Raw genomic sequence first — 25,532 nt, forward strand, 5'->3', positions numbered from 1 at the left:
AATAGCTAAGAAATTTGTCACAATGCACAAAAAATACATTTACTCATATTTTAAAAGGCAGCTTCCGCATTGGTATTTGATAAACTAACAAACAACAAACTCGAAGTATAACCCGACTTCATAAAACTTTTTGTGGATAACAGGAATATTCGTTATGTCTGAGAATCTAACTATCGGCAGCCCAGCCTACTACTGGTAGTCAATATAGTAAGATGAAAAACTTTCCTTACACGCTGCTAGTGAAAGAATTTCGTCAGACTACGGCACGATTTAAGAAGAATGATAAAGAATATGATCGTTTAAAAAAATCAGGTTGTAATTAAATATAAAATAAATAACTTCAATGTGTTTAATCGTGTTATATTTTGATTCAATAAATTACTCGCATAACATACCTTTTTACATCTTACATACAGTGTGATAGACAATTTACAAATACTCCTCTCACTCAGATTTTTAAATATAAATTAAAACTTATGTATAATATTTTGTACCTAAGATATTGTTTCCGACTACAAAAATGTACAGTTAGTAACGATTTCATTTAGACTACACATTATTTTATGAATCAAAATTAAAATAGAAACACGATGTGGCGAAGAATTGATGGACTCTGCACTATATCTTATTGTAAATCAATCAATTATGATTGAAATTATTTGAATTCACCTTTGTAAAAAAAATATTTTCGTTTCAATTGAAGGGATAAAAAGAAAATTGTAAAAAAAATATTCTGAATTCGAGATGTAATAAACTTAAATCGAGGAATAGTCCTTAACTGAATACAATTAAATGACTATCTGTTAAGAAAGTAGAACAGCTATTACATTTTATCTGAAAAATTAAGATTTACAATAAATTATAGGCGGATGCTACAAGAATGATCTTAAAATTAAATGAGATTGAGAATCATAGTGTTAGTACCTCTGGATCGAATGAACAGTCAATATTTAGAGTAATAACTTAAGTACCGAGATATGAACTGGTTAATTACACATTCATCAGCGCATGATGTAACATTGTTTAAATTGAATGCAATTAAATGAAAACAATAAAATAATAATTGGTCATAATTTCAAATATACATTTATAATTAACTCGAAATACATTGTATCCAGTAGGTACAATAAAATAGAGATCAGAGAACATCAACATATTTATCTGAAGGGTGACAGGAATCTAATCAGGAGCCGCTTCATAACGATATGCCAAAATTGGTGTCACCAGGTTACAACTACCAACATAATAATAAAAATGTCAAATGTCAATTGCTGTAAAATCATAAAAGAATTATAACAAGCCATAAAACCTTGTTTGTTTTAATGTTTCCATAACAAATTGGGCAAAAAAACAATTTTTATAGTATGTCATGTTATCTGGATCAGTCAATAACGTCAATTTGAATGTCAGTAATTGGTTATATCATTGTTTTTCTTATGTTAAATTGAGCGGACAAATTGCTTTATTTCTGGATTGAGGTTTGATAAGAAAGCTGTTTGGAAGCCTTGAGAAATATTCGATTAACAGTCTGTTTTATACATTTTACGGACATCTGTACTTATAATTTCAGTCGTCTATTTAGGAGTGCATAGAGAAATAAGTTGTTATATGCTACTGCAGCTGGAATTGCCATAACGAATTTAGCGAAATGAGCAAAATGAAGACAGCTGCCAGCGATTAGACAACGGTAATAATTTGATATTATGTTTGTTACTTTCCATGAATGACACTTTTAAGTAGACAATTCAAATCATAGATACTTCGTTCGTTACATTTTTCTATAATTGAGTGTGGAATAAACTTGTTACACTATTCTATTATTAAGTTCGTAGATTGGAGGAAAGTTTCACAAGAAAAATGTGTTAGAAATATAACTTTAGATGGTATAGCGACGGATATTTTGTTGTTACATGCAATTGCATCAGTTTGTGCAATCAAGTACTTATTGTTTCTCTATAACGTGTCACGAGCGATAAAAATTCCTTGCAGGCAGATGAAGTATAATATTTTGATAACACCGTGGCGTGACGTTCAAAGTAGGATAATTTCACGTGCGAACGCCTCGAGACAATAAACGCGTGGCCAATCAGCTTGCATATTGTTATGTACCTATTAAACTCACTGCGGAGTAAGTAAAAATGGCAATAAACCAACTCGGCCATATTGTTTTAAACTAATTGGCTCTCTTATCGGTCGTTACGCATTATACATTCATTAATTGTTGTTATTTTACGACCAGATATTGTATTTCTTTCGCCAATAGTAATTGTATTTGAGCCGCCATTTTATTTGACAAATGGATTTTTTTAATTAGTTTTTATGATGCCATTGTTCTAGTTCCTAACTATTTATGCTTTATAATTGATGAAATATATTTTATATTCTGACTGTAACAGATTTAAATATGGAAATTGATAGTGTAGTTTTACTTGATAGATATTGTTGTGTGCGCATTGTGGATAGTATCATGGGACATTAAGGAGGAATTATTCATGATGTAACTGGTATTGATGACAGCTCGTCGACAATTATGGACGTTATTATTTTCCATCATGTTTTACTATAATACAGGGTGAGTTTATCGTTTAACTGTGACAAAGTGCCTCCGTCAAGAAATAATATAGTAATGGCGTCGTAATTAAGTTAATTGCTCACCGCTTTGGTTAATGGACGAACAAACTTCGTGTTTAGTTCACTTGTTAAAAGAGACAACAACTACTGAAATTAAGTCATTACCGCGACGAGCCAGCTCCCTTTATACTTACTAACAGAACCTGATATCAAGTGTACACCTACAGTTTTTTGCTTGTGATTTCGAGTCAGAACTTTACCAATCATACGCCATTTACTAAATCAACAAATAAAATTTGAAATATGCAAAAAATAAAATACCACATCATCAACAAAGTCAATATAAATTATTGCCCCGAATAGTTAATTGAAAATATATTAACATCAAAGAAAATAAATATAGAGAATTACTATATACACTACAATCTATATAATACAATCACCTACGTCTAGTATTCACACGAGATATGTCGTTATATGGTACTTATCAAGTCTTTACTGAAGCCGTTTAGAACTAATGATAATAACAGTTTAAATTTAAAGCAAAGGAACATCTCTGAAATGCCTGTAGGCCGTGGTGGAGACAACGGTGCAACGTCGAGCGTGGGACAGATCACACTAGGACAACTTCACTTAGTCGATAAGTACTAAAATGTCGATAACACTGTTGAACTCACGACAAACTTCACTGGTACACGATATAACGGAGAGCCTCTTTATAGTCTTACATTAAAGTCACTTTCACGTGTTAAGGAGGGATTCTATACTGAACGGATTGTGTTTCCTTGTTCCCCCGTTTTTGGACATGTCTTGTTCTGTGGCGGTTCCTCCGCCGCTCAGGTCTAAAGAGACGGCCCGGCCCGAGTCGAAGTCGAATTTGTCGAAGTTACTCGTCGCACCGAACTGCTTGAAGAAGGAGGGTTGAGGGTCAGGGATGGGACTGAAGTTCCTTCCTGAGTGAGCATCGGATGTTGAACTGTCAGAGTTGTTCATACCGTCTGCACCGGAGGGAGCTCGGAGTCGCCCAGACAGGGAGAAGTCTTCAGGACCCGAGTCATGACAGGAATCTCCTCCTACAACGTCTATCATGCATTCCTCTCCTTCCCCATCTCCGTCGGAATCGGAGTACAGTCCTGTATTCTTATGCTGGGCGAGGTACTCTGCCTTCAGAGCCTCAAGGTCGACAGCGATGCCTTTAGCCCGCAGTTTCCTCGCTTGTCTCTCCAACGCTTTTGCCAACTTCTTTCTTCTTCTCGCCCTGTTGATAAAATCGATAGGGCCCAATTAGTATAGAACCTAATAGCAATTTGATGAAGCAAAATACGAAACACAAACATTCACTACACTATTTTTCATTTTCTACGAAAATGACTGATTACTTGCTGAAGCAATGCAGTTAAACGTACAGTTTACGAACTAATAGTTTTGAAGAAAAAGTCGCATGATGAATTGCAACACCGTTTACTAAACCAAGACATGTTTCGTAGTAAAAAACTTTACTTGCTTACATGGAATGAGTAAGGGCTTTTATTTTCCTTATATTTACACCTACGTGCCACGTGACTCCATCCAAGTCACGTTATTTTTCTAGAAATGTACTAGGTAGGTATAAAATACAGGAGATAACAGCCTTATCGAAATGTCTCCTGTAATTAAATACGAGGCGATGACCTCGGGCCTGTATTTGCAATGCATGTGCCTGCGTCACATACGACTATAACCTCTTGCATATTTTGAACTTTTTATCAATTGGATGCCTTTATTGCCTTATAAAAAAAACAAGTCGGTTTTAAAATAAGTTAAATAAATAATTATGACTAATTATATTTAAATTGGTTTCTTCAGTAAAAGATAAGCGGGAGATTTTTGCCAAAAATTCAATAATTTAATACGTGATCGATTGATTACAGGGTCATGTAGGAGATAAGATTTGTCAAAAAACTACAAATACACGTGGCAAAAGCTTAGATCTCTCAAAAATGTCAAAAATGTACCAAGTATTTTCTGACACTCTTCTATGAAACCTCATATGAGTTTACCACTCTCTTCTTTTTCTTTTTTTAAGGCAGCCAAACCACACACCTGTTTCGCATTCTTAGTCTTTGTTACTCTAAAAGTCTAAACTAGGATAGCCTAAGGATATTTATTACCAACGTTAAGTAGGTATCACTTAAATTTTTTATAAAACAAGCTCCAGAGATTTTTTGATTTCATACAGAAAAACCATCTAACGAAGAACGACGTTGTGTAAAATACAAATTGGGAGCCGGGTTAGGTTAGTTAGTAAGTATATAAGTCTTTCTGATGAAAAACTACGTTATGCACATATCTCACCTCTCTCTGGCCCTCAGTTCGTGTGGTGGGATGGGCTCTCCGGAACAGGACTGTGGGTGCGCGTTGTGCGCCGGCCGCCCCGGACCCTTCTTTGTGTGCTCCTTCTTACGCCACTTAGCGCGGCGGTTTTGAAACCACACCTAAACGACAGAAAAATTACATTAGATTATAAAGTCATACCTAATGTTTGGATATATTAACACTAGGTTTTTAATCCAGACAACGGTGTTGAACTGACACAACTCGTCAGTACGTTACATCATACGATTCGGTTCATATATAACTTAGTACAGTCTTATAATTTAACAAAGATGAAAGTACAATACTACGTAAATTCATCGTTATGCAGTAGGAATTATAAAAGAACTACTCGTGCTAGTTGTGTCTGGCGAAAACTTTAACAAACATACAAACAACGTTCTTATACTACAATCAGCCCTTAAGCCTCTTTAACTAATTGGATTGAATACCAAACCATTAACGGCCGGCTTAAATAGGTCAGTTAAGAAAGTGGACATTTTAATTATAGGTATCTATGACTAGTCTAGCAAGTACTACTCATTATAAGTCTTGGTACCTATTTATTTTCAGTCTCTATTCTGCTAATGAAAGCTAACATTATAAAAAGGTATTCCTCAGAAACTCCAAGTAGATACGGAAGCTGGTTGAGCGGTAGAATTTTATGACGCAAATTGTTATTATGCTATAGTCTGCTCGAGACTTCGTTGAGTGAAAAGATCTGTGTCCTATTCCTAATTCAGATTATATGCTATCTGTATCAATCTTGAAAATCAGTTTTTTTAGTTTTGACGTGATTGAGAAATAAGTATCCAAACTTTCGCATGTCGCTATGACAATAGCATAGAAACATAGAATATTATTTGTGATAACTTGAAAAAGATATTTACTTCAACTAGATACGCAAGCTGGTTGACTCGTTATGACAATAGCTATTATTATATTAAAAGTAAAATTTTATTCAATATTTTGCACCGTAGGTGATCACGAAAACTGTTCAATTATAGTAAAAGGATTACTTCAATGAGCCGTTAAGTCCGTTCGTTTTGCACGACCTGTGTCGCCATCACGTTTGTCGCTTTCTGGTTTTTTACCACAAAGTTCAGTACTTTTAGGTTGCAAGTCTATTTTGCCATTTTTTTTTTCTGCATTTTGAAAGTAGGCTAAATGGAGCGATGACCCCAAGAAAGTCGGGTTACGCCGGACGTGGAAAACACGTTCTGTGTTAGTTACAACTTGCTGAAACTAGATTTGCCCATGGAATTGATTAACAGTTTTTCAAAACGACTATTTTTTGGCAGTAGCTAACCGCTAGTCGGCAGATTTTTTATATAGATGTTCTAAATATCGCTTTAATTTTAATCCTCGTAATAAACGAAATTTACAGAGAGGTTCTAAGTGTATAGCTATCGTTTACATGCCGTATTCCGCGTCGTACACAAATGACACTTGTAATTTAGACTAGACTTCCATTTCATTATTACCATCCACGTCGCAGTCAGGAGTCCAAGTTATATTTGTTAATTTATTTACTCATTTGAAAGTGCCAAGTTTAATTTTAACGACAGGACTTACGGGATTAAATGCTAAACACCGTCAATAAAAGGTTTCGAGGATTTATCTTGCCGCACAAAGGTATGTAAAGTGTTCGGCTCGCCAAGAATTGAGACGTTAAATTTCAATGCGCAGGCGCATTTGCAATAATTTGCATGGTAATGCGAAGCGGGCGTGCGCGCGCATCTCACTCGCTTGCATACCCCTATCTTCTATATGAAACAATGTGTTGTAGATGTACTATGCAGTGATGACGAGTTTTTCAACTGTCCTTTGCTAGGACTGATGAATAATATTAGAATATACTACCATTAACATAGCCTAAAACGACACTAATTTTCTGCTAACTTATCTCCCACAAGCGATAGTGAGCTACAAATGGTGGATTACACCAAATACAGCTGCATATTTTCAAAATATAAATGCCACCATCAAAGGTCATAATTACCGAACTATTAAACTTTATATAACTAGCATCTAAATACGACAAAGAGGTATTTAAATCTTAAGTAAGTATCTTATTAGCAGGCCATCTTTCTTTGCACATTACCGAGACACCCCAGACACTCTGCGGCACTTATTTAAACTGCACTATAGTTGGTATAAAGTAATGTATCATAAAGAGTTAGAAAACAAAGAATATATTTATTTTAGTGTCATACTTATTTCGTCCTGATTATGCTTACTAACAGTACTTTTGAGTCTATAAGCAAGTCTGTAAAGAACTTAATTTCTTCAGTTCTTATTCGTATTATCACAATTATAATATGACACTATCACAGTTTCGTAACAGTAAAGTATTTATGACTAGTTTAAAATGATGTAATTAAGATGTACACAATTAGGATTAACTGTAGCTTAGTACGTAAATAGGTATGCGAACATTGTATGATGGCGGTCCCTTAGATGTTAGTTCTAAAGGTCCCGTTAGGTTTTAATTTTGTACCTACTAGGCTTTGCGTTGCTGTAGTAATGTTACTTTTATGCAGAGAAAATCGGGCTTTAGCATTAAACACAGGAAAGCTTGGTTTGTTTTTACTGAATAGTGACTATTTAAAAAGCTCGAAATGATTTTTATGTTGTGTAATTTTTTTTTACCAAGATAGCATTATTTTTTTATTGAATCTATAGACTCGTATTGTTGACACCAGTTAACTTACATATCATTATAAGCTTTTATATAAACTTAACATTATCAAATGTATTAAATAATCTGCTATACTGTAATAATCTGTGAAAAGAGCCGCTAATGAAGCATATCCAGCCGTACTATAACAGTCAATGAAAAATAAACCTACTCAATTAATAAAGAAAGGACATCAAAAATCGTATGATATGAAATTCTATAATTTAAAAATGTATCTAATAAAATTGAAGGATTTTTCAAACATATTGAATAAAACGAAAATAAAACGTGGTTTAAGTTCATCGGGTCGACTGTGGGGTCAGGTTTACGAGCCTACCGCGGTTTATTGCGAAACACGCATAACGCGGGTAAGGACCACGGACCCTACCCCAGCTTCATTTGGATTAATTTCATAAAATTATACATAACACCTTTCTTAATTAACTCGATAGGTATAAAGAGAATACTCGTACTGATGCCCACAATTTATGCTTCGTAAATTAATATCGAATGAGGAGTATAACGATTTAGAATAATTTATTATGTGTATTTATGTGTCTAAATTATTTTCCTGTTTCCAATACCTACAGTAAAATTATCTTCGCAAAAGAACTCTTTAGCAGAGGTTGACAACATAAATTTTATAATTTATGCAATTGGTAACCCTAAATCGAAACGTAATTGGTAACTGGCAACATTTTTGGGCCGTACGTTTCCCATGTCAACTTTAATTTGGTATTTCCTTCGTAAAATATTCTCAACGGGTGTTAAATTCCACATTCGAGCTACTCGTTTGGAAAAATACATGCTAGTTACTGTCATATAATGTCAATCACTTGTCAAACCACTGTCAAACATAATTTTGAAGCAAGTCAAAGGGACCGATTAAATATTTTTTAGGTTTTTTCCATATTATATAGAATATATAGTACATAATTTATAATAATAGCTATGATAATTTAACGCTTAATTTAATACAAAATTAAACAATTTATATTATAGTAATAATTATGGTAGCATGAGTTTCGCATTTTAGAACAATGGCGTTCCACTATTTTCTGCGTAATTATTTTTGTATTTTAATGTTATTTTAGCAATTAAAAAATATTTATTAAGGCTTTGTTTGATTGCCATTTTTGAGATATTTTTTTAGTTGTCAGATAATGACAAGTATTTTTATCTTAATGACATAAATATTTGTGTAGAGCATTAACTGACATTTTCTAAAGAATCTATGTTTTATTTTTATGTTTATACTCTGCTTATTTTATTAATACTTATATTCTATAACTGGTCATTGTTCGGAAGTTACATGCCGAGAAACTTTCAGATGGATAAATACGGGTGTATGACAAACACCTTACGCCTACAGTTAAATATCATGCCTTGATTATAATAATTGAATCATTTTATAAATATTTCTTGAAACTATGTACATTTATTGCGAATAGATACATGTACAGTATGTACAGCCTAAAACGGTAAGGTATACGATACTGTTCCCTACAATATCTTACCCCCGGTTTCTGAGGTATGCTTAGCGATAGTATATATAGCGTTTAAACTCATATAAAAAAACGCTATTGAATAGATAAACTACCACTAAACATACCTGAGAAACCGGGCTATAGTCATCTCGGCTAAAGAAGTAGTCCGTTTAATCAGTAGCCGTATTAATACATAGCATAAAGGCAGTAAGCAGTAATGATCTTCTCTCTCTTTCTACCCAGATGGAAACAAATCTCTTCCACATCCATATTTTAATTAAGTCCGCGTTCTAATCGGTTCGCATTGATTACAGCCGGTAATGGGCATCGGTGGGCAGAGCGAGGCAGTCGGGCTAATGAGTCGTGTGTCCTCCCCCTAGGGGTGGCGGCCATTAGGACGGGGGATGTTTTTATTTCTTTACGATTGATATGTGATTGCGTTTGTGGGAGGGTTCGTATATAAAGGTGTGTTTGGAATTTGTTGGAAATGTAATTATACAATAGGTAATGTGTGGAGTTATTTGTGAAGTGAATTTCATAGAGATTTGTTGATGGTGTTTAATCAAAGAACCAAATCTAGTTAGTATCTTTATAATATTAGTCCTTATAATGTGGCAGACGAGTCTAAATTGCAACCTACTTTAAAGTTAATTAATAATTATACAAGATACTTTTGCTTGTTTTTCTCTGGTAGCAAACAAAGTTTATCTAAAACCGAAACGATAGTTTCGAAGTATCAAACTATTGATACTATTTTAAACATTTTTCTGCAACTAGAGAATTACATTACTAATCTTTCATTTTAAAATATAACATTTAAGTAAATAGTATGTATGATGACGATATTACAAAAAACAGTTTCAATCACAGCATAACAACATGTACATTATTGTACATGTCCCATGTTCCCCACAAATATAAAACAAGTGTACGGACCATTGGTTACTCTGTTGACAGATCTATTATAGTAACAAATAGCCGCCATATTACGAGCACGCCCACTAATTATTTACACACCTTTGTTTAACACTGCTCTCATTAAACTATTTTGTTTGAATTTCAATGAATGTGCAGTTTCACTCGATTAGCTTAGAAATCAGGTTTATTGTTTTGTATATTGGTGTTAATATATTTTTTTATTCTTAAAAATATATTTCGGTATTTAAATTTGAGTTTAATTGACTTGAATGATATCTAAGATTGTTTTAATAGTTATTATCTTAATACGTTACTTCAAGGTACCTAGCATAGGCTTTATACGCACTAATGATTAATCTAAACTGAAGTTTCATTCATGTTAAGATCTGCCCGGTGTCCCCAATATCACAATGAAACAATTTCTTCTTGTTTTTTTATCCTGCGAAAATAAAATATGCAAGACAAGTTGATCGAAATAAAAATCTAAGAAAGAGTTTTCAATGTCAATTTCTTTTAGCAAAGTACTGATATAAAAAGAATTTAAACATAGGAAGGAAACCCAAATAAACAAGCATTTACCAAATGACATTGTCGTCGAAGAATCGCTTCCTCCCCCACTCGAGGTGTAAATAAGATGTTCGAGTCGATACATTGACTTACTCACCCTCTATGGGGTGAATACGATGTCTTCGACGAAGGGAGATTTCCACAATAATTGGTGGAAATGCTATCCTATTACTTTTGGTAAAAGTGCTGTGTTGACGGTTTGATAATTGTTGGTTTTTTTTGGATTTCAAAGACATTGCTTTTATAGTCTTGCCGGACGGCATTTTTAAAAGTAAATGTATGTAAGTACGAAAAGTTTTCCAATTTTTCATCACTCTTATTTCTCTCTTCCTTATGTGTCAATTGTTTAAAGGCATTTTTACTATGTATAGAAAACCTTTAATAAAATTTTATTTTGCCTATTTCTCGAAGATGCAATACTTCGGTTTATGTCAGTAATAAGTTGTTTAGCCCATCCTGCCGACATCGCAACCTAAACCTAAACTAGTACAATTGAAATGGACGGCATTTATTTAATTCACGTTTTTCTGTGACACTTTTGAGATTTTTCTTAATACGAAATACTTAGTTATTAATAAACATGTCTAGTTGACCAAGAATTTTATTGACAAACTCCATGTATCTACAGAAAATATTAGCCAACGAAAATACAGCATAGAATTGTCGCTGTACAAAATAAGCATTCGATCATAAGAGGAGATTTGTAAAACAACCCAGTAAACAATTCCATGAACACAAACTGTGGTTTCAGTGCTGTATTTCAGATACCCTATCTCTCTCTTTTCAGTTCACAAATTGATATCGGAGCGTTAGTGTGACAGAGACAGATATAAATTTCGCAAGCTCGAGCCGAATTGCCAGCTTAGCGATATCTAATAGGGTTGTCGTTTAAACTTTGCTAAGATTTCTTATTTTAATTAATTTTACTTGGAAATTTCATGTGCTTGAGACAGTTCATTTTTAGTTTAATATTGTGGCAAAACGGTAGCTCAGTGAATAATTTATTTCTTTGATTATTAAAGCTGCGTGAAGCTCTTCAGTAATTGAGGGCAATTATAGCGCAACATATGCCAGAAACGAATGACTAAACATGGTTGACAAGTTCACTTAAACCATGTTTAATGTGTAAATTATACGGTTATACATATGTGAGGCAACGCATTTCATTAGGCACAGTAATTACATTAGAGCAATTTAATACCGAGCAAATCTTGTTTGCGAGTGAGAAAATTATTCATGCACGATAATTCACCGCCTCGGGAGCAACCCTGCGTAGAGGTCTCATGTCTATCTTTTACCGCTAAGCCTACGGCGGTAAAGTCGGCTCGTGTTTGATAGCGCCGAGCGGCGAGAGGGACGCCTATGTGCGATACACGGGAGAGCGACAAAGACACCCCACACTCCTTAAATTTTATATTCTATCCGCATTTTGTCGCCTAAGCGTTCCATTTAGTGTTCCATATTTAAACCTCGCGCCATTCTTTTTTCTTCCCAACCGAGCAGAGAATGTAAGGAGATTTTCTATTTTTTTACTTTCGGGGTGTACCCAGCCAGCACCGGATGTGTGTGGAATACTGATGTGTGCGTGCGACCGCCGACGCCCTGTTAGGGAATGAAATTGGCATATAAATGTAAATTTTATGCTATGAATTTTAAAATGAAGTCGATACTTCCGCGCTTACGGCGGAGCGAGTGAGCCGTTTTCGCAAGTTTACGTCAGGCAGGGATGAAATTAGATTAGAATATGCCACTTTTGGTAAAGAATGGGCTTTTAACGTCTCTCGCGAAACCTTTACGTTATGTAAGCCCATGATTACTTTTGCGGTCTTACGGAAACTCCGTCAAGTGTTATTTATATTCTAAATAATATTCAAGGCTATTTCTACTTCATCATTTGAATTTCCAATTAGAGCCTTGCAGGAATAGCGTAAACACGTATCAATAAAAGACATTGCTATTTTGCACTAACGTATGAACACAGCCCATAAAATCCAAAGTCGTTGCAGCGAAACTGCGATCAAAAACGCAACACGGAACGTTGATCGAACGAAAGAAAATAGAGAAATCAAAGAAGAAGAAAAAATCCACTTTACAGACGCAAACAAGTCACTTTAACTTTATTGAGCTGTAATCGAATTGTGACGTCCCTACGAGCGGCGGCGCGCTCGAGGTCGGAGCGGCGCGATCTGCAGCCATCCTTATCTGACCCGCCCATTTAAATCTATGCTATTCAATCGTGCCGTCTCGCTCGCGTCCCAGGGGTGCCGCCGAGATTGCAATCTTTTGATTTATACCAACTATTAGGAGTGGTGCGGGATAGTCTGTCTCTCGGAACGAGATCCGCCGCGATAAATGTCGGATACAATCGACGTTAGTACTGATTATAGAAATGGATTTACTTATACGAGATATTCAACGAAAATAATATTGTGTTAGCGGATTTTGTAACGCTATAAAAGTTTTATGAGCTTTATCTGTTCAATGTCAGTGTTATATCATTATTTTGGAAAATAATTAGGCTTGTAAAATAAAGTTTTGTTTCAAAGTCGTAATGTCGGGGTCGCTTTTATCTGGCAATAAAATAGAATGATAAAAACTGGTAATTACGATAGGAGTAATTTGTAACTGTTTGTAAACTGAGTGATTTGATGTATTTTATCCAACATGCGTGTGATAAGGGAGCGGCAATTTGCGTTTGAAGTAGAGCCCAACAAAACGCCATCAATTCGTGTTTGGTCCGGGGTCGGCCACAAAACGGCGTCCATTCAAAACTGTATTATCTCAAGTCGAACATTATTTCGGATCCTAAACCTTATATAAAAAGCGGTGAGCCCCCGGTCCCCGGCGGCCGCTTAGCCTCGGAAGGTTCGGGGAAAATAAGGGAAATCGTCCCTCATTTATATTGAACGGAAACCTTCAGCTTTTTACCCTTATGTAGAAAGTACCGTAAGTCCTGTTTGTTCGTGTATTTCTTTTGAATAGCATCAGATTGGTATTTGGTGATTTTGTTTGTTTTGGTTAACAGGCCGTTGTTCCGTCTTGCAGAATCGTCATAGCGGCACAATAACACGTTCAAAGACCATTTGCAACCACCATTTGAAAGCAACGATTTGTGATAACGACTTCAGATGATTTTCCGCCGTACCTAAAGACCTTTCCTGGTCAATTACAAGAACAAAACGTTATAATTTAGTATCGTAAGTCACGGAACGACATCCGGCGGGTACTTAGAACTTTCAACAGTCAGTAGTCTGTACCATAACAGATTGGTGAGTAATAAAATTAGCTATTTCGCTTTGGCAACATATTATATATGTTGTTAGCTCGTAAACCACCCGCGTTGGATTAAGACATTAGCTTCGAGTCGCGAGTATATATAGCTTCAGTCGGTGGTACAAAGCATTCGCTTGTGTTTAAACACCGTGGCTAAAGCATGTGCCGTTCAATTTTATATACATTTGATACATACTTCCTGTACACGCGGTTATAATTCTTTCGTTTTGTTCCACTTCGGTTCGTTTTTCTTGAAATGTGTTTTAAGACCAAGTTTGGTGTCAAAACGGTTTGTTATGTTAGAAATACAACAGGAATGTATGCAGATGTTTATAAAAAGGTGGGAAATGATGCTACAATTTTGATCGGTTATTGTTTTACCTAATTCTTTTACTTTCAGAAGGGGTTTTATCATTTGGTAATTATTTCATCCTATCACTATATTTCCATGGCATAAATGACTACCAAATTCTACTCTATATCTTTCACTGTATATTAAAGTATTTGCTTCTAATAAACGATTGTTATTTTAGTACTAAACTTGTAGTAAACTTTACCGAGATCACAGTAAACGACGTTAATCCAACTATTAAAGTCTGGTCTTATAAAAGTTTTTACTACTTACTTTTTCACTAAAGTGTAAAAGTTAATCTGTACTTATCCACTCGATATCAAATATGGTGACAGTTGCACTTAAACTTTAATATAATTTTGTGTCAATAAACAACTTTCATAAATGAAACTCAATTATTAATAGGTAGAGTAAACATAAGAGTTTCTTGATCGTAACCTAAATAGCAAAAATAATGACTAGACCACTTTTTTATACCAGTTCAATTCTATGCAACAAATTTAGCAACTGTTCATAATAGGTATTTTTCTGCAGTAGTAACACGACATCCTTATAGGTACCAGTATTAGGAACCTGAAAGTCTGTCGACCATAGGCCTTTATGCAGATTCACCGCCGAAATAAATTTTCGTAGAATTTAAGGAACCGCTAATATTTTTGGCAAACGGAGGAAGCTTTGATCGACCAGTGAAAAATCATTAACCCCCGGTTTCTGAGGTACATTTAACGGTAGTTTATCTATTCTATAGCGTCAAAATTTATACAAAAAAAACGCTATTGAATGGATAAACTACCGCTAAATCTACTCAGAAACCGGGGGTAAGTAGTTTAAAGTATATGACTTACCGCGACCCTGCTCTCCTTGAGGTCCAGCCTCATGGCGAGCGCCTCCCTCATGAACACGTCGGGGTAGTGGGACGCGAGGAACGCTCGCTCCAGCTCCTCCAGCTGCCAGGAGTTGAAGTTCGTCCGGGAACGCCGCCTCTTGCCGCTGTCGCCGTCATCGTCGCAGACACCACCTGGAATTAAAGTTTCAGTATTATTATGGTGAGTTTTTTCGAGATTTTATAGAGTAGTGAACCTCTGATTTTTGATGGGATCAATTTAAACCAATTTTGCCTGGATACGTGTAGGCTGGATATAGAAAGACTTATAGACTAACCTATTGGTTGCCAGTTATCTTTGACTATCAACTGATTTTAAACTATACTGTTTTTATTTTTTTCTAAGAATATGTGATTTTATTAGGTGTTCAAAAATATTTAAAAACTTCTAGATGATTCCTTATGAGTCTCCTCCAAAATAGTCTACTACCGTTCTGAAAAGTTAGTGAAAATAAACTTTTTAGTGCATTTTGAAATATGACTTCGAATGGGTAACCGCATGTATCTTTAAGCCGGACTTATTAGAAGCAGGTTATCTGTCTTTTAAAATGGGAAGTAAAGTTATACATAGGTACTTAATCACTTTAAAATTACAAAAGGAAATAAATTCTCATTATGGAGACCAACCAATTGACACATAATTTAGCGTGGATTACAGCCCAATTTTATTTGTTAAATGGAGTCAAGCTTATGTAGGTATTTAAGAGAAAAAACTTGCTCAACATAAATTAAAAATCAAACCAATAAAAGAGACAGACAACATGAACTTGATAAAAATGTCAGCGTTAATTTATTCGGACCATTGACACATGTTTTAAATACCGCCTGTGGTGTGACGATAAATCTTAAATTACGATATTACTAATGTATAAAAGACTTGTTCAAACGTTTAATTGAATTTGAATGAGTGCCAAGTTAAATTAAGCTAAGGCTTCGTAAGGCTGTATCTAAAACGTATATGGCAAGAACAAGCCAACTCACATCATCGTTAAAACAAAACGAGCCAACTTAAAACATTTCCAATCATCAGGGAAGCTGGATTGAAATGAACAAGATATAATCGTAAAAGACACCACGCACAGGAACAAACTCCATTCAGACAATTCCTCCGCAGTTAAAACAAAAGCCGCGACCGGGGGCTCATAAAAAAGAGATAATCTCCTACAAAGCGTCAGAGCAAGTTTTTGAAAATAGAATATAATTTCTAATTTTCTCCCAGTGATTTTAATTAAAAATGGTCCCGGGAGAGCGGGACGGCTACACGCCCGCCGCCCCGGGTAGGAAAGGGACACCTATAAATTACTCGCTCGGTCCTCCGAGGGGCTAAATAAATTAGAAGTGATTAAGAGGAACGCGCTTCTGTTGTGCGTTGAATGTATCGTTATTTTGTTGCTTTGATAATTTTGTAAAACACCTTTTTAACTTAATTAATGTCAAATGAAAGTCACCATTTCATTTCGCGAAGCAGATCGTGAGATCGAAGGAAAATAATAAAGGAAAACAATCAATCATACCGAATTGATTACGAAACCAAACGTGTTCAGGAAGTGTTGTAATTACAGTCTTTATAAAGTTTTTGCCGAACACCTCGACAAGAACATAATGTTTTCAATTAATACAGAAATCACTTGCCGTTAGATTAATTTAGTTGTTTTTAGTTGTCAGACAGCCGATACGTTACGTTGTCGCCTTAAGAGAAAAGGTTAAATTACGCGTGTGAAAGCGAGACAGAGATACGTAGCTAATGAGAGGAGTGAGAGAGAGCATGTCGGTTACTGTATTAAAACAAACGAGCGCCTTGGGCCCGCAGACAACAGTTTTGGCGCGCTTTAATTTAGTCTGCTCAATGTTTTAATGTCACAGGGGAGGGGAGCAGGGGGGACTTACTAAGTATCTATTTGAGGGTTGTATAACGCGGTTTATAAATTCGTACAGTTAATAATTCAGCTTCGTTCTGTTGTTTTGTTACGACGACAAACGAATGATTTATTGTTTTGATTTTTCACTGTCTGACATTTTAGGTGCGGTTTTATGCTATGTTCTTTTCATGAAGTGATTAGGCAAAGGCGTTGCAAGTTTCAGTCAAAACACAATGCATATTCGTGTGTTGAAAATGTATGTCGTCGATATTATGAACACAATGCGCTAGTAACTACAAAGGAACAATAACAGCTAAACCGAAGGAAAAATATTGCGACATAAATAAAACTAAGTTCTCTTTTCAAAGACAATATTTTTATTTTATTCATAGAGAGACTATCGGCGCACGACATCGTAGAACGGAATTAAATGCTTCTATTCAATAAATGCGATTTTATTTGTGATGCCTTTTATATTTCTATTACGGAGACGGTAAAGGGGAATTGATACTCTATGGTAGAATCCTCCTTGTATTACAAATAATTTATGGCTTATATTTGGCCAGATTGTTATCTTTATCTGTGTCTCGTCTGATTGCCTCTATGGCCTTGCATTGATTCTTGTAATATTACTTGGCGATTATAATTTATGTGATCTTGATTAGCTCATCTTCAGACAAAATATGTATCAACGGCATAATAATTTATACGATTAATAATTTATTCGATCCCTAGCGTACCCCTCGATTGCGACAACTAATTTTGTTAAAGAAAGCTAGTAAAATAACTTGAATATTTGACAAGAACATACATTTCATTTTGTGTAATTAATTAATCACCCGTGAGCTAAAAAAAACACAATAGCATTTGACAATTTCAGCAATCGCGCATAAAAAATAAGAAATTCGTAGGCAAAGAGAAGTCACAGTATCATTAAAAGCCGCATATAGACAGAGGCGTGCGTATTAAAGTCTGTTCGGCAATCAAAATATTGAGCTCATTGCTTTATAAGTCCATTATTCCAAGAATCAATTGGACTCGCGCGAGGGGCGGACTTGGGTGTAAAATTCAGTACGTTTTACAATATTATTGTACCGTTGAAACGACATAATACCGCCACATACTGTAGTTATCACACAAGCCGATAATTTCATACAATGTTCACACTAGCGGGATAAACAGTTTTTCGGGAATCGAATTAAAATAGTCGCTCGACTCGCCGCCATTTTTTATTTTCGCGGGAAAGTGTAACCTTACTTGCGATTTAATTGGTTAATTGGATATGCCTGGTTTTTATGGCTTCCTCTCACTCAATATGGAAGGAGTTATTGCAATGATAATGAACGGTTCTGAATTAAGGTGTAATGTACCATTTTAATAATAAATTTCGATTTCTGATTTCCAAAAAACAAATATAGGTTTTGAGTAATGTTGTATTAAATTAAAGCTTGTAATACGAGGAAAACTGTGTAATGCCGTTGCAGTGGAAATTGTACGAAAATAGTTTAATAAAAAGTTAATTGAAGGGCACAGTCGACCAGGGGGCTTTATTTGTGAGTATTATTTTGCAAATACTTGCGTATTTCAAAAGATTTGTAGACATTCAGTAAACATAAATAAAAACAACTAATAAGTTTTTCATACAGAGAAAAGTAAGTTGATAGGTTGCATATAGTTATATAGACTTTCTAATTTATTTTTTTGCAAATTACTTGCCAACAATCATTATAGAAACCGCACTTGCAAAATTTCACAAGAATATATTTCTTTAACAAGAAAATTATATTTCATATTACACACAACGATTTGTCAAGTCAATTTTATACTTTCACTGTTCGCAAACTGTTTATAATTCATATTTTATACCTACCTATTTTACTGTTATTTCGTTAAATATGCGGGACGGAGTCGATATGTCTTCATCGCCCGGAGTGGGGTGCCTACTCACTGTAATTTGGGTTCGATCCCGGGAAATTAATTCCCGAAATCACCAGCAATAATAAAGTTATAATTTTGAACGAAATAGGCGGGTACCGCGCGTGTGGACAGACATTACAGAGGCGGACTCGAGCTGCGGTATGGTAACGAGGCGTTGTAAAGTATTGGGTTTCAACGAGCTAAGATATAAACTCACTTAGCCACCGGGAAAGTGCTTAAAGCTTGGAATATGACAAATTGCATTGACTCACAAAGTTGTGTTAAATAATTGGTCGTTTACGTTTTCCAGGGCCGATTTTTTTTTAGTTAAGTTGTTTTGTGAAAATACTGCTTTATTAGCGTATCCCTCAAAACGTTAAAGTTATTGATCGAATTAATTGATTAATTAAATGATTACAAACGAAAAATATTATAAGGTGTTTTTTATTAGTTAGTTCAAAACTTAAATTATATTGAATCATGCTTTAATGTAGCATAAACTTAATGATCATATATTACGATACGAACGTGGCAAGGACGACCTCAAAATTCCGCAGGAAATCCTTATAAAATCAACAAAAGTGCTGCAATAATTAAAGGAGCGTAAATTTAATTAAAAATGTGATTAATAATCGACACGTTTTCGTATGCTACTCAATAATATCACGAAATCAATTAATCGTGTTGTTGGAATGCGTCCCTGCGTTGGATGAAGACATCGGTCTCGAAAAGTGGCTTCATTAGTGGAGCTGGTCAGCGGTCAGTTCCTCGAAACGCCCGCCAGAGACTAATTGAATTTATGTATGGACTTGTAGTATGGAAAGTGGGACTTTTAGCGAAATACCAGTATGTGTTTATTGAAGAATTTTGAAGAAATACAAGAAAAAAAGATGATGATTTTGATTAAGTGGTATTTGTGAATAAAGATGGTTTCTTGGTAATTGGCGGCAGAAAAACGCATTGATGAAAAGGTTTATATCTTTTTTACTTATAAATTATAAAGTAAGCTACTGGGTAACTATAGTACTGCAACTGAAAAAGCGAAAATAGAAAAGTATTTGTAGAACTTACAAGATCTAAAGAAACCATACGCGTTCGGAAGTCGCAGCCAAAAAGGAAGATAAGAGTCCATAGATCAAACTATAGGACTTCTCCAAATACGTTCAGAAACCACGGAATAAACAGTAGTATAAAGAGACAGAGATAAAACGTCTTATTCAGTTTCATATTAAAATCAAAAGACCAAACTACACAAGCGCTGTGAACAAAAGTTACTTTACAACTGAGCCGAATTACAGGAAAATAATCGTAGGTATTTTGCCGCCAAAATCTGCTCCCCATATCAGAAGTTCAATTGATAATGTCGCCATATCGAAAAATATTTTATTAGCCATTAAAAGGCTTCGATAAATCTAAAATACATGCAATAACATGCCCATAAAACAAGCCATTATGATATGTATTCGAAAACATTTTGTTATATAACGATTTCAATACAATACGTAGGTATTATATAAATAGCTTATGGGTGCCGAAAACTTGGGCTTTTTCATCAAATGGTGAAGTTCTTTGTGACTTTGAAAGGTGCACAAACGTGTTATGTACATAAAACATTTATGAAGTAAGGTTAAGGCATGTTTATGTTTTGAAAAAACGTCTGCTACGACCAAATATAAAGCTTGTAAATACATAATACATCATTCAAGGTGCTACACGTATCATCTATAACGACACCCTGTAAAATACCAAGACCCGACAAACATGTCTATCCACACCGCTATTTACATATTTTAAAAATTAATAAAGTCATTAATTGTTTTAAAACGTCTTCAGTACCGATATTGTGGCCGGTGGCACTCGCATACTTATCGTCCATGCTATAAAGGTTCTGTTTAGCCTAGGGAGACGAAAAGTAAAATAAAAGGACATACAAGAATATGGACCAGTAAGCAGGCATAAATAGAGTATTTATAAAACCGACACGCCTGAACGACGTTTTAAGAGCAACAATTTTAATTTCCATAACCTTTTTCAAAACACCAGTTTACCAGTTGGTCGACAACACCGTTGATGTTCTAGCAAAACTCGCCCTTTACTAATTGTGCCTTTGCGTATTATCCTACCGTGTGCAATTACCGGCTCCCACATTAATGGCAGATTATTAAAGGGGACTTTTCAAATTATTAGCAATATACATATCATTTGGGGTCATTTGCGCGTATTAAGAAGTTTGTATGTATGTTCGTGGCGGCGCATTGATCCGTTAATGTCGTTTATCTCCTTTAGCCATTGTTAAACTAATTGGAAAAGTAAATTACAGTAAGAACATGCGGCTTCAGTGGTAACACTGGTAACTGTTAATAGCTCTTGCGGGCTTTATTAATTATATTCGAGAAACGTGTGCCTTATTAAATGTGAAATGAATGTATTAGCACTAAGATTATCTGGAGATTATGATTGTGTATTTTTGAGTACTATAGAATGTGGAGGAAATTAATTTCTAGAAGACAGCATAACATCCCGAATGAGAAGTATGTTAGAAAAATATGTAAAGTTGATTATTCAAAAGTCTTCCTAAATATCCTCCCTATGTAGTGCTAGATACTTTTATAATAGTTTTAGTAACAAACTTACATTCAGATTTCTTTTTCAGAAATATTTCATAAGAAATACAAATAATTATAGAGAAAACTTTGCATAATTATCCATAGTATTCAGTCATAGCAAAACTACATAATATTAACGTTTACATAACAACGTTTTTACATAAAAACAGTGAATAGAAACTGACTATTTTTCACGTGTAATATTTCGTGGCATCAACCGGTCGGATCGGTTCGCCCGCGGCACTTTCGAGATTGAAACATGATAAATTGAACTTCTATACATTATACACGAACGCTTATAACCGCTATTTTATGCCCGTGAAAATAAGGTGTAATAAAATTTTAATATTTCACCAAAACAATATTGAACGACTGGGATGGATTGAGGTATTTTGTTAACCGATAAAAGTTTTGTTTCATTTTTGTGTGCCGTTATCAGTTCGATAATCTCTCTTATTATGTTATTATAAAGAGATGGAGTTTGTTTGTTTATTTTATGAGATGGTTTGAAAACTACTGCACCTATTTTTATCTAGAAACTATTGATATTGATTTACGTTACTACTTTGAATAGCTATATTTGCGAAGATCGTTCATTCAATTATCTATTCCTAAAATGCGTTTTAAATTAAATATAATACTATTTTCATACTTATTTTGTCACCATTAAAAGCCTTACACATTCTATCATTCCCGCGAAACCAGCAAGCCTATATTTACAGGTAAATATGACAATTGAACAGCTGTGAGGTACAAGCAAACTTCTAGTATAAGTGTAAAGCTTTTGATTGAACCATTAAGTGCACTTAGACTGATATGAATATGACAACACAGCTATCACATGATATATTACTATAATCACTATTAGATAGTCTATCAATATCATAATGTGATACGTTAATGGATTTTATTAGAACTGATAACGAACGCAAATGAGCTTATCAACGAAATTGTGATAAGCTTTAAGCACCATTCTTGGTTGATTCATTGTATAAAGTATTATGAAAGGTGAACAAAAATTGACTTTATTGTTCTTAATAAGACTCGAGCATTGCCCAAAGCATTGTATAACTTATAAATGTTGGTCTATGGTAAAATTATTTATTTTCGTAACTTATATGAAACTCTCTGTGATTACTTGTCGATTATTGTAGAAGTTAGGTGATGAATGTTATATGTGTATATTTTAATGTAATCTGCTTTATCATGGTTAGTATATAATGATAGATCATAGATGAATAATATTGTCGTAAAGTGTCAGCGTTTTACATGTTTTCTTATAGAGTATAAGTGTGATAAGCTCTCATTAATTTGTAACAGGGCAATACAAAGATACACTTTAGAAGTAGGTATCTATCGTGACATTACTAAGTAGAATACAAATAAAATATCATTGTAAGTCCACAATTGTTTGTTACGTGTCATACGAAGACAATGGAACCGCTCTACAATTTCGCCACGGCCATATTTTACGCGAAGGTAATAAAATAAAAATGGCAGTTCACATTTTTGAATCCATACAAATGGCGCATCAATTTGAATATTTTACCTATTATCTACATATTTCGTTCGGGTCAATTGTGCCAAATAAATGGTCGGTATGTTCATGGTAATAAAGCATTTTGTCACACATTTACCGATGTAACTATTACCGATTTAGGAAAACCAATTGGCAAATGTTGTGTACTGCGGTTGGCGGACAAATTGATGGGACATTGTCGCCTCCGCGCGCTTTGTACGGTAATCAAACAGTGACAATGAACGTACCTATCTTGAAATAAATAACCAGCTTGCTATTGCATCGTTAGATGCTGAAAACTTTGTTTTGTGAAACATTTTTCTGAAGTAAAAACTCGTCGAATTTTCGACTCGTAATAGATTTTTCTAAAGCTGTTAAATGAATTGTAAAATAAAACGACAAAATATATCGATAGTTGAGGTTATTAACACGTAACACGGTTGGTTTCTAGATGTTTTGATCATTGCGCCTTTTCGGTGTTCTGTAGACTACTGCTATATTTAAGTCGGTTGTTTTATAAATAAATGAAACTAAAGTTTATGGAATGATAAAGCCTATTTTAGAAATGTTAGAACAGAAGTAAGTAAGAAGTACAGTATTAAGGAACCATAAAAGCTTCCTTAAGCTCCCCTACTATTTGTATAAGCTAATTATCAGTCTCAGCTCTTTTTATCTATTAAGTGAGGGAGAAAATGAGGAAAAGTTCCTAATCTGTATGAAAATTAAAGTAAAAAAATTGTACATACTTTCAAAACGTCAGAAAATCACAGGAATTTTTCTTTTGTACAGTACCTAATTAAATTGATACCAAAATGCAATTACATTTTGCAAGCAAGTACCAGGATAGCATATCAAGCAAGGAGCTTACAATGCAATGTTTACAAGGGACGTTACGTCATCACGAAGTCAAGAGCAGGCAATTTATTGTACGCACAGCTTACAATACACTGAATACACCGCAATAATTATTAGGGGATGACTCCCTGGTGGCTCGCCACTGTCTACTCGCCATATCGATGGTGTTATAGTGATGGGATGCTGATTGCAGTTGGATTTATCGATAGCATTGTTGGGAGTGGTCGTATTAGTTGGTGGTTTGATGTTTGGAAGTTAGAATTATTAGTTGGTTTGATTTTTCTCGAATAATATTTGTAGAAAATTTACGTATTAGATGCATCTTGAATTTTTTGTGATTTATTTACTGTTTTCAACCTTCTTCGCATTATAAGTTTGTTTTAATTTCCATACGTTCTTATAAATATGTGACTGTAATACATGTGCGGCTTCCAATAGTACCTATAAGATAAATTATTTTTAGAGCTTATTTTGTTTTGAGATAAATAAAGTATTTGTCCTTATATCAACGTCAATATATAAATAGGCGCATCACATCAATAATATTGAAAACATAATTTATTCTTTAATAGCCTTATATTTTTGGTGGTTCTTATTTTCTCGTGTGACCAAATCATAAATATAGAGATAAACTATCTATTCAAGACAGATTTGGATCATTTTATTTTAATATATTACGAATTGAATTTAGTGTAGGTAAGCTTTTTATCTCACGGCTTAATACTCAAACAAATAACTTTGACATTTAAAATAGACACCTAAATCTTATAAATTACTATTTAACAACTTGTAATTTCCTCAAAACCAAAATAATATATCAATGCTAAATAAAAATAAAACTTCATTCGGTATTTGTGATGTTCATTTGTATAATCCTGGAAGATAAATATATAATAATTCGTCTTTTCTGCCAAACCCACTCATAAACCGAAATAAACACGGAAAATCAAAAAGGTTTTCCTTATTCCCTTCGTAAATAAACCGAAAATATAATCTCCATCATAACATCACTATTTTTTGCGTATGGAGTTTGTAACTTCGGTCCTATATTATCTGTGGTGATTCCCGCGGGAGCTATAATTCAGACAAGACTGTTTGTTGTGTATCTGTGCCCGACTTATTTAATCATCTCCTGTTGGCTGCAATGGAATATGAAAATAGAAACGCGGGTCTAATAATACTTGGGACCAGTTTAAGGTTATAGATAAGTGTCCAATAATATAACCTATCCAATAGTTAGTAGTTATGGTGGTTGACACACCACTACCAGTGTACTGGGAATCTCCGCGACAGGGGTGAATTCTTAGTGCGGGAGTTGGCTTTTAAAAAATAAAATTGGAACAAAATTTTCTTCAAACAACTGTAAAGATTCCCCCGATAAGCTAACCAATACTTATCCAGAACTCGTAAACCTAGAATTAAGATTCTAAAATATCTAAGATAAGTTGCAAATATTAGTATCCGTTTTTTACACCGGCATTTTACCGTGCGTGTAGTCAAATGAGTGCTACGTATTTCGGGGGCTCTGCGTTACAAGGAAACGGTGTCTTTTTCCAAGAAACGTTTACCACATGACTCACGAACACATGACTAATAGAGTATTGGATTTAGATTCGGATTGGATTCATTTTATCCACCTTGAAGAGGAACAAATATTAAAAATTGAAAACTTAGATTTCAGTATTCATGGATT

The 25,532-nt window shown here is 34.5% G+C and overlaps 1 protein-coding gene across 3 annotated transcripts in view; it reads right to left on the reverse strand.

The window, feature by feature from the left end:
- Positions 1 to 350: 350 nt before the first annotated feature.
- Positions 351 to 25,532, reverse strand: part of LOC142974768 (homeobox protein unc-4-like) — a 39,323-nt gene continuing 14,141 nt past the window's right edge. The window contains exons 2-4 of one of the 3 annotated variants that reach the window (XM_076117275.1): positions 15,046 to 15,218; positions 4,906 to 5,045; positions 351 to 3,817 (exon numbers count right to left, since the gene is read on the reverse strand). In XM_076117275.1, coding sequence (XP_075973390.1) covers positions 3,313 to 3,817; positions 4,906 to 5,045; positions 15,046 to 15,218 — 818 coding nt within the window. In that variant the 3' untranslated portion in view covers positions 351 to 3,312. Of the gene's footprint in view, positions 3,830 to 4,905; positions 5,046 to 15,045; positions 15,219 to 25,532 lie in introns of all 3 variants that reach the window. The other 2 variants (XM_076117274.1, XM_076117273.1) reach the window with 2 other exon arrangements.

This window comes from Anticarsia gemmatalis, chromosome 8, assembly GCF_050436995.1.
Source record: "Anticarsia gemmatalis isolate Benzon Research Colony breed Stoneville strain chromosome 8, ilAntGemm2 primary, whole genome shotgun sequence".
NCBI lineage: Eukaryota > Metazoa > Arthropoda > Insecta > Lepidoptera > Erebidae > Anticarsia > Anticarsia gemmatalis.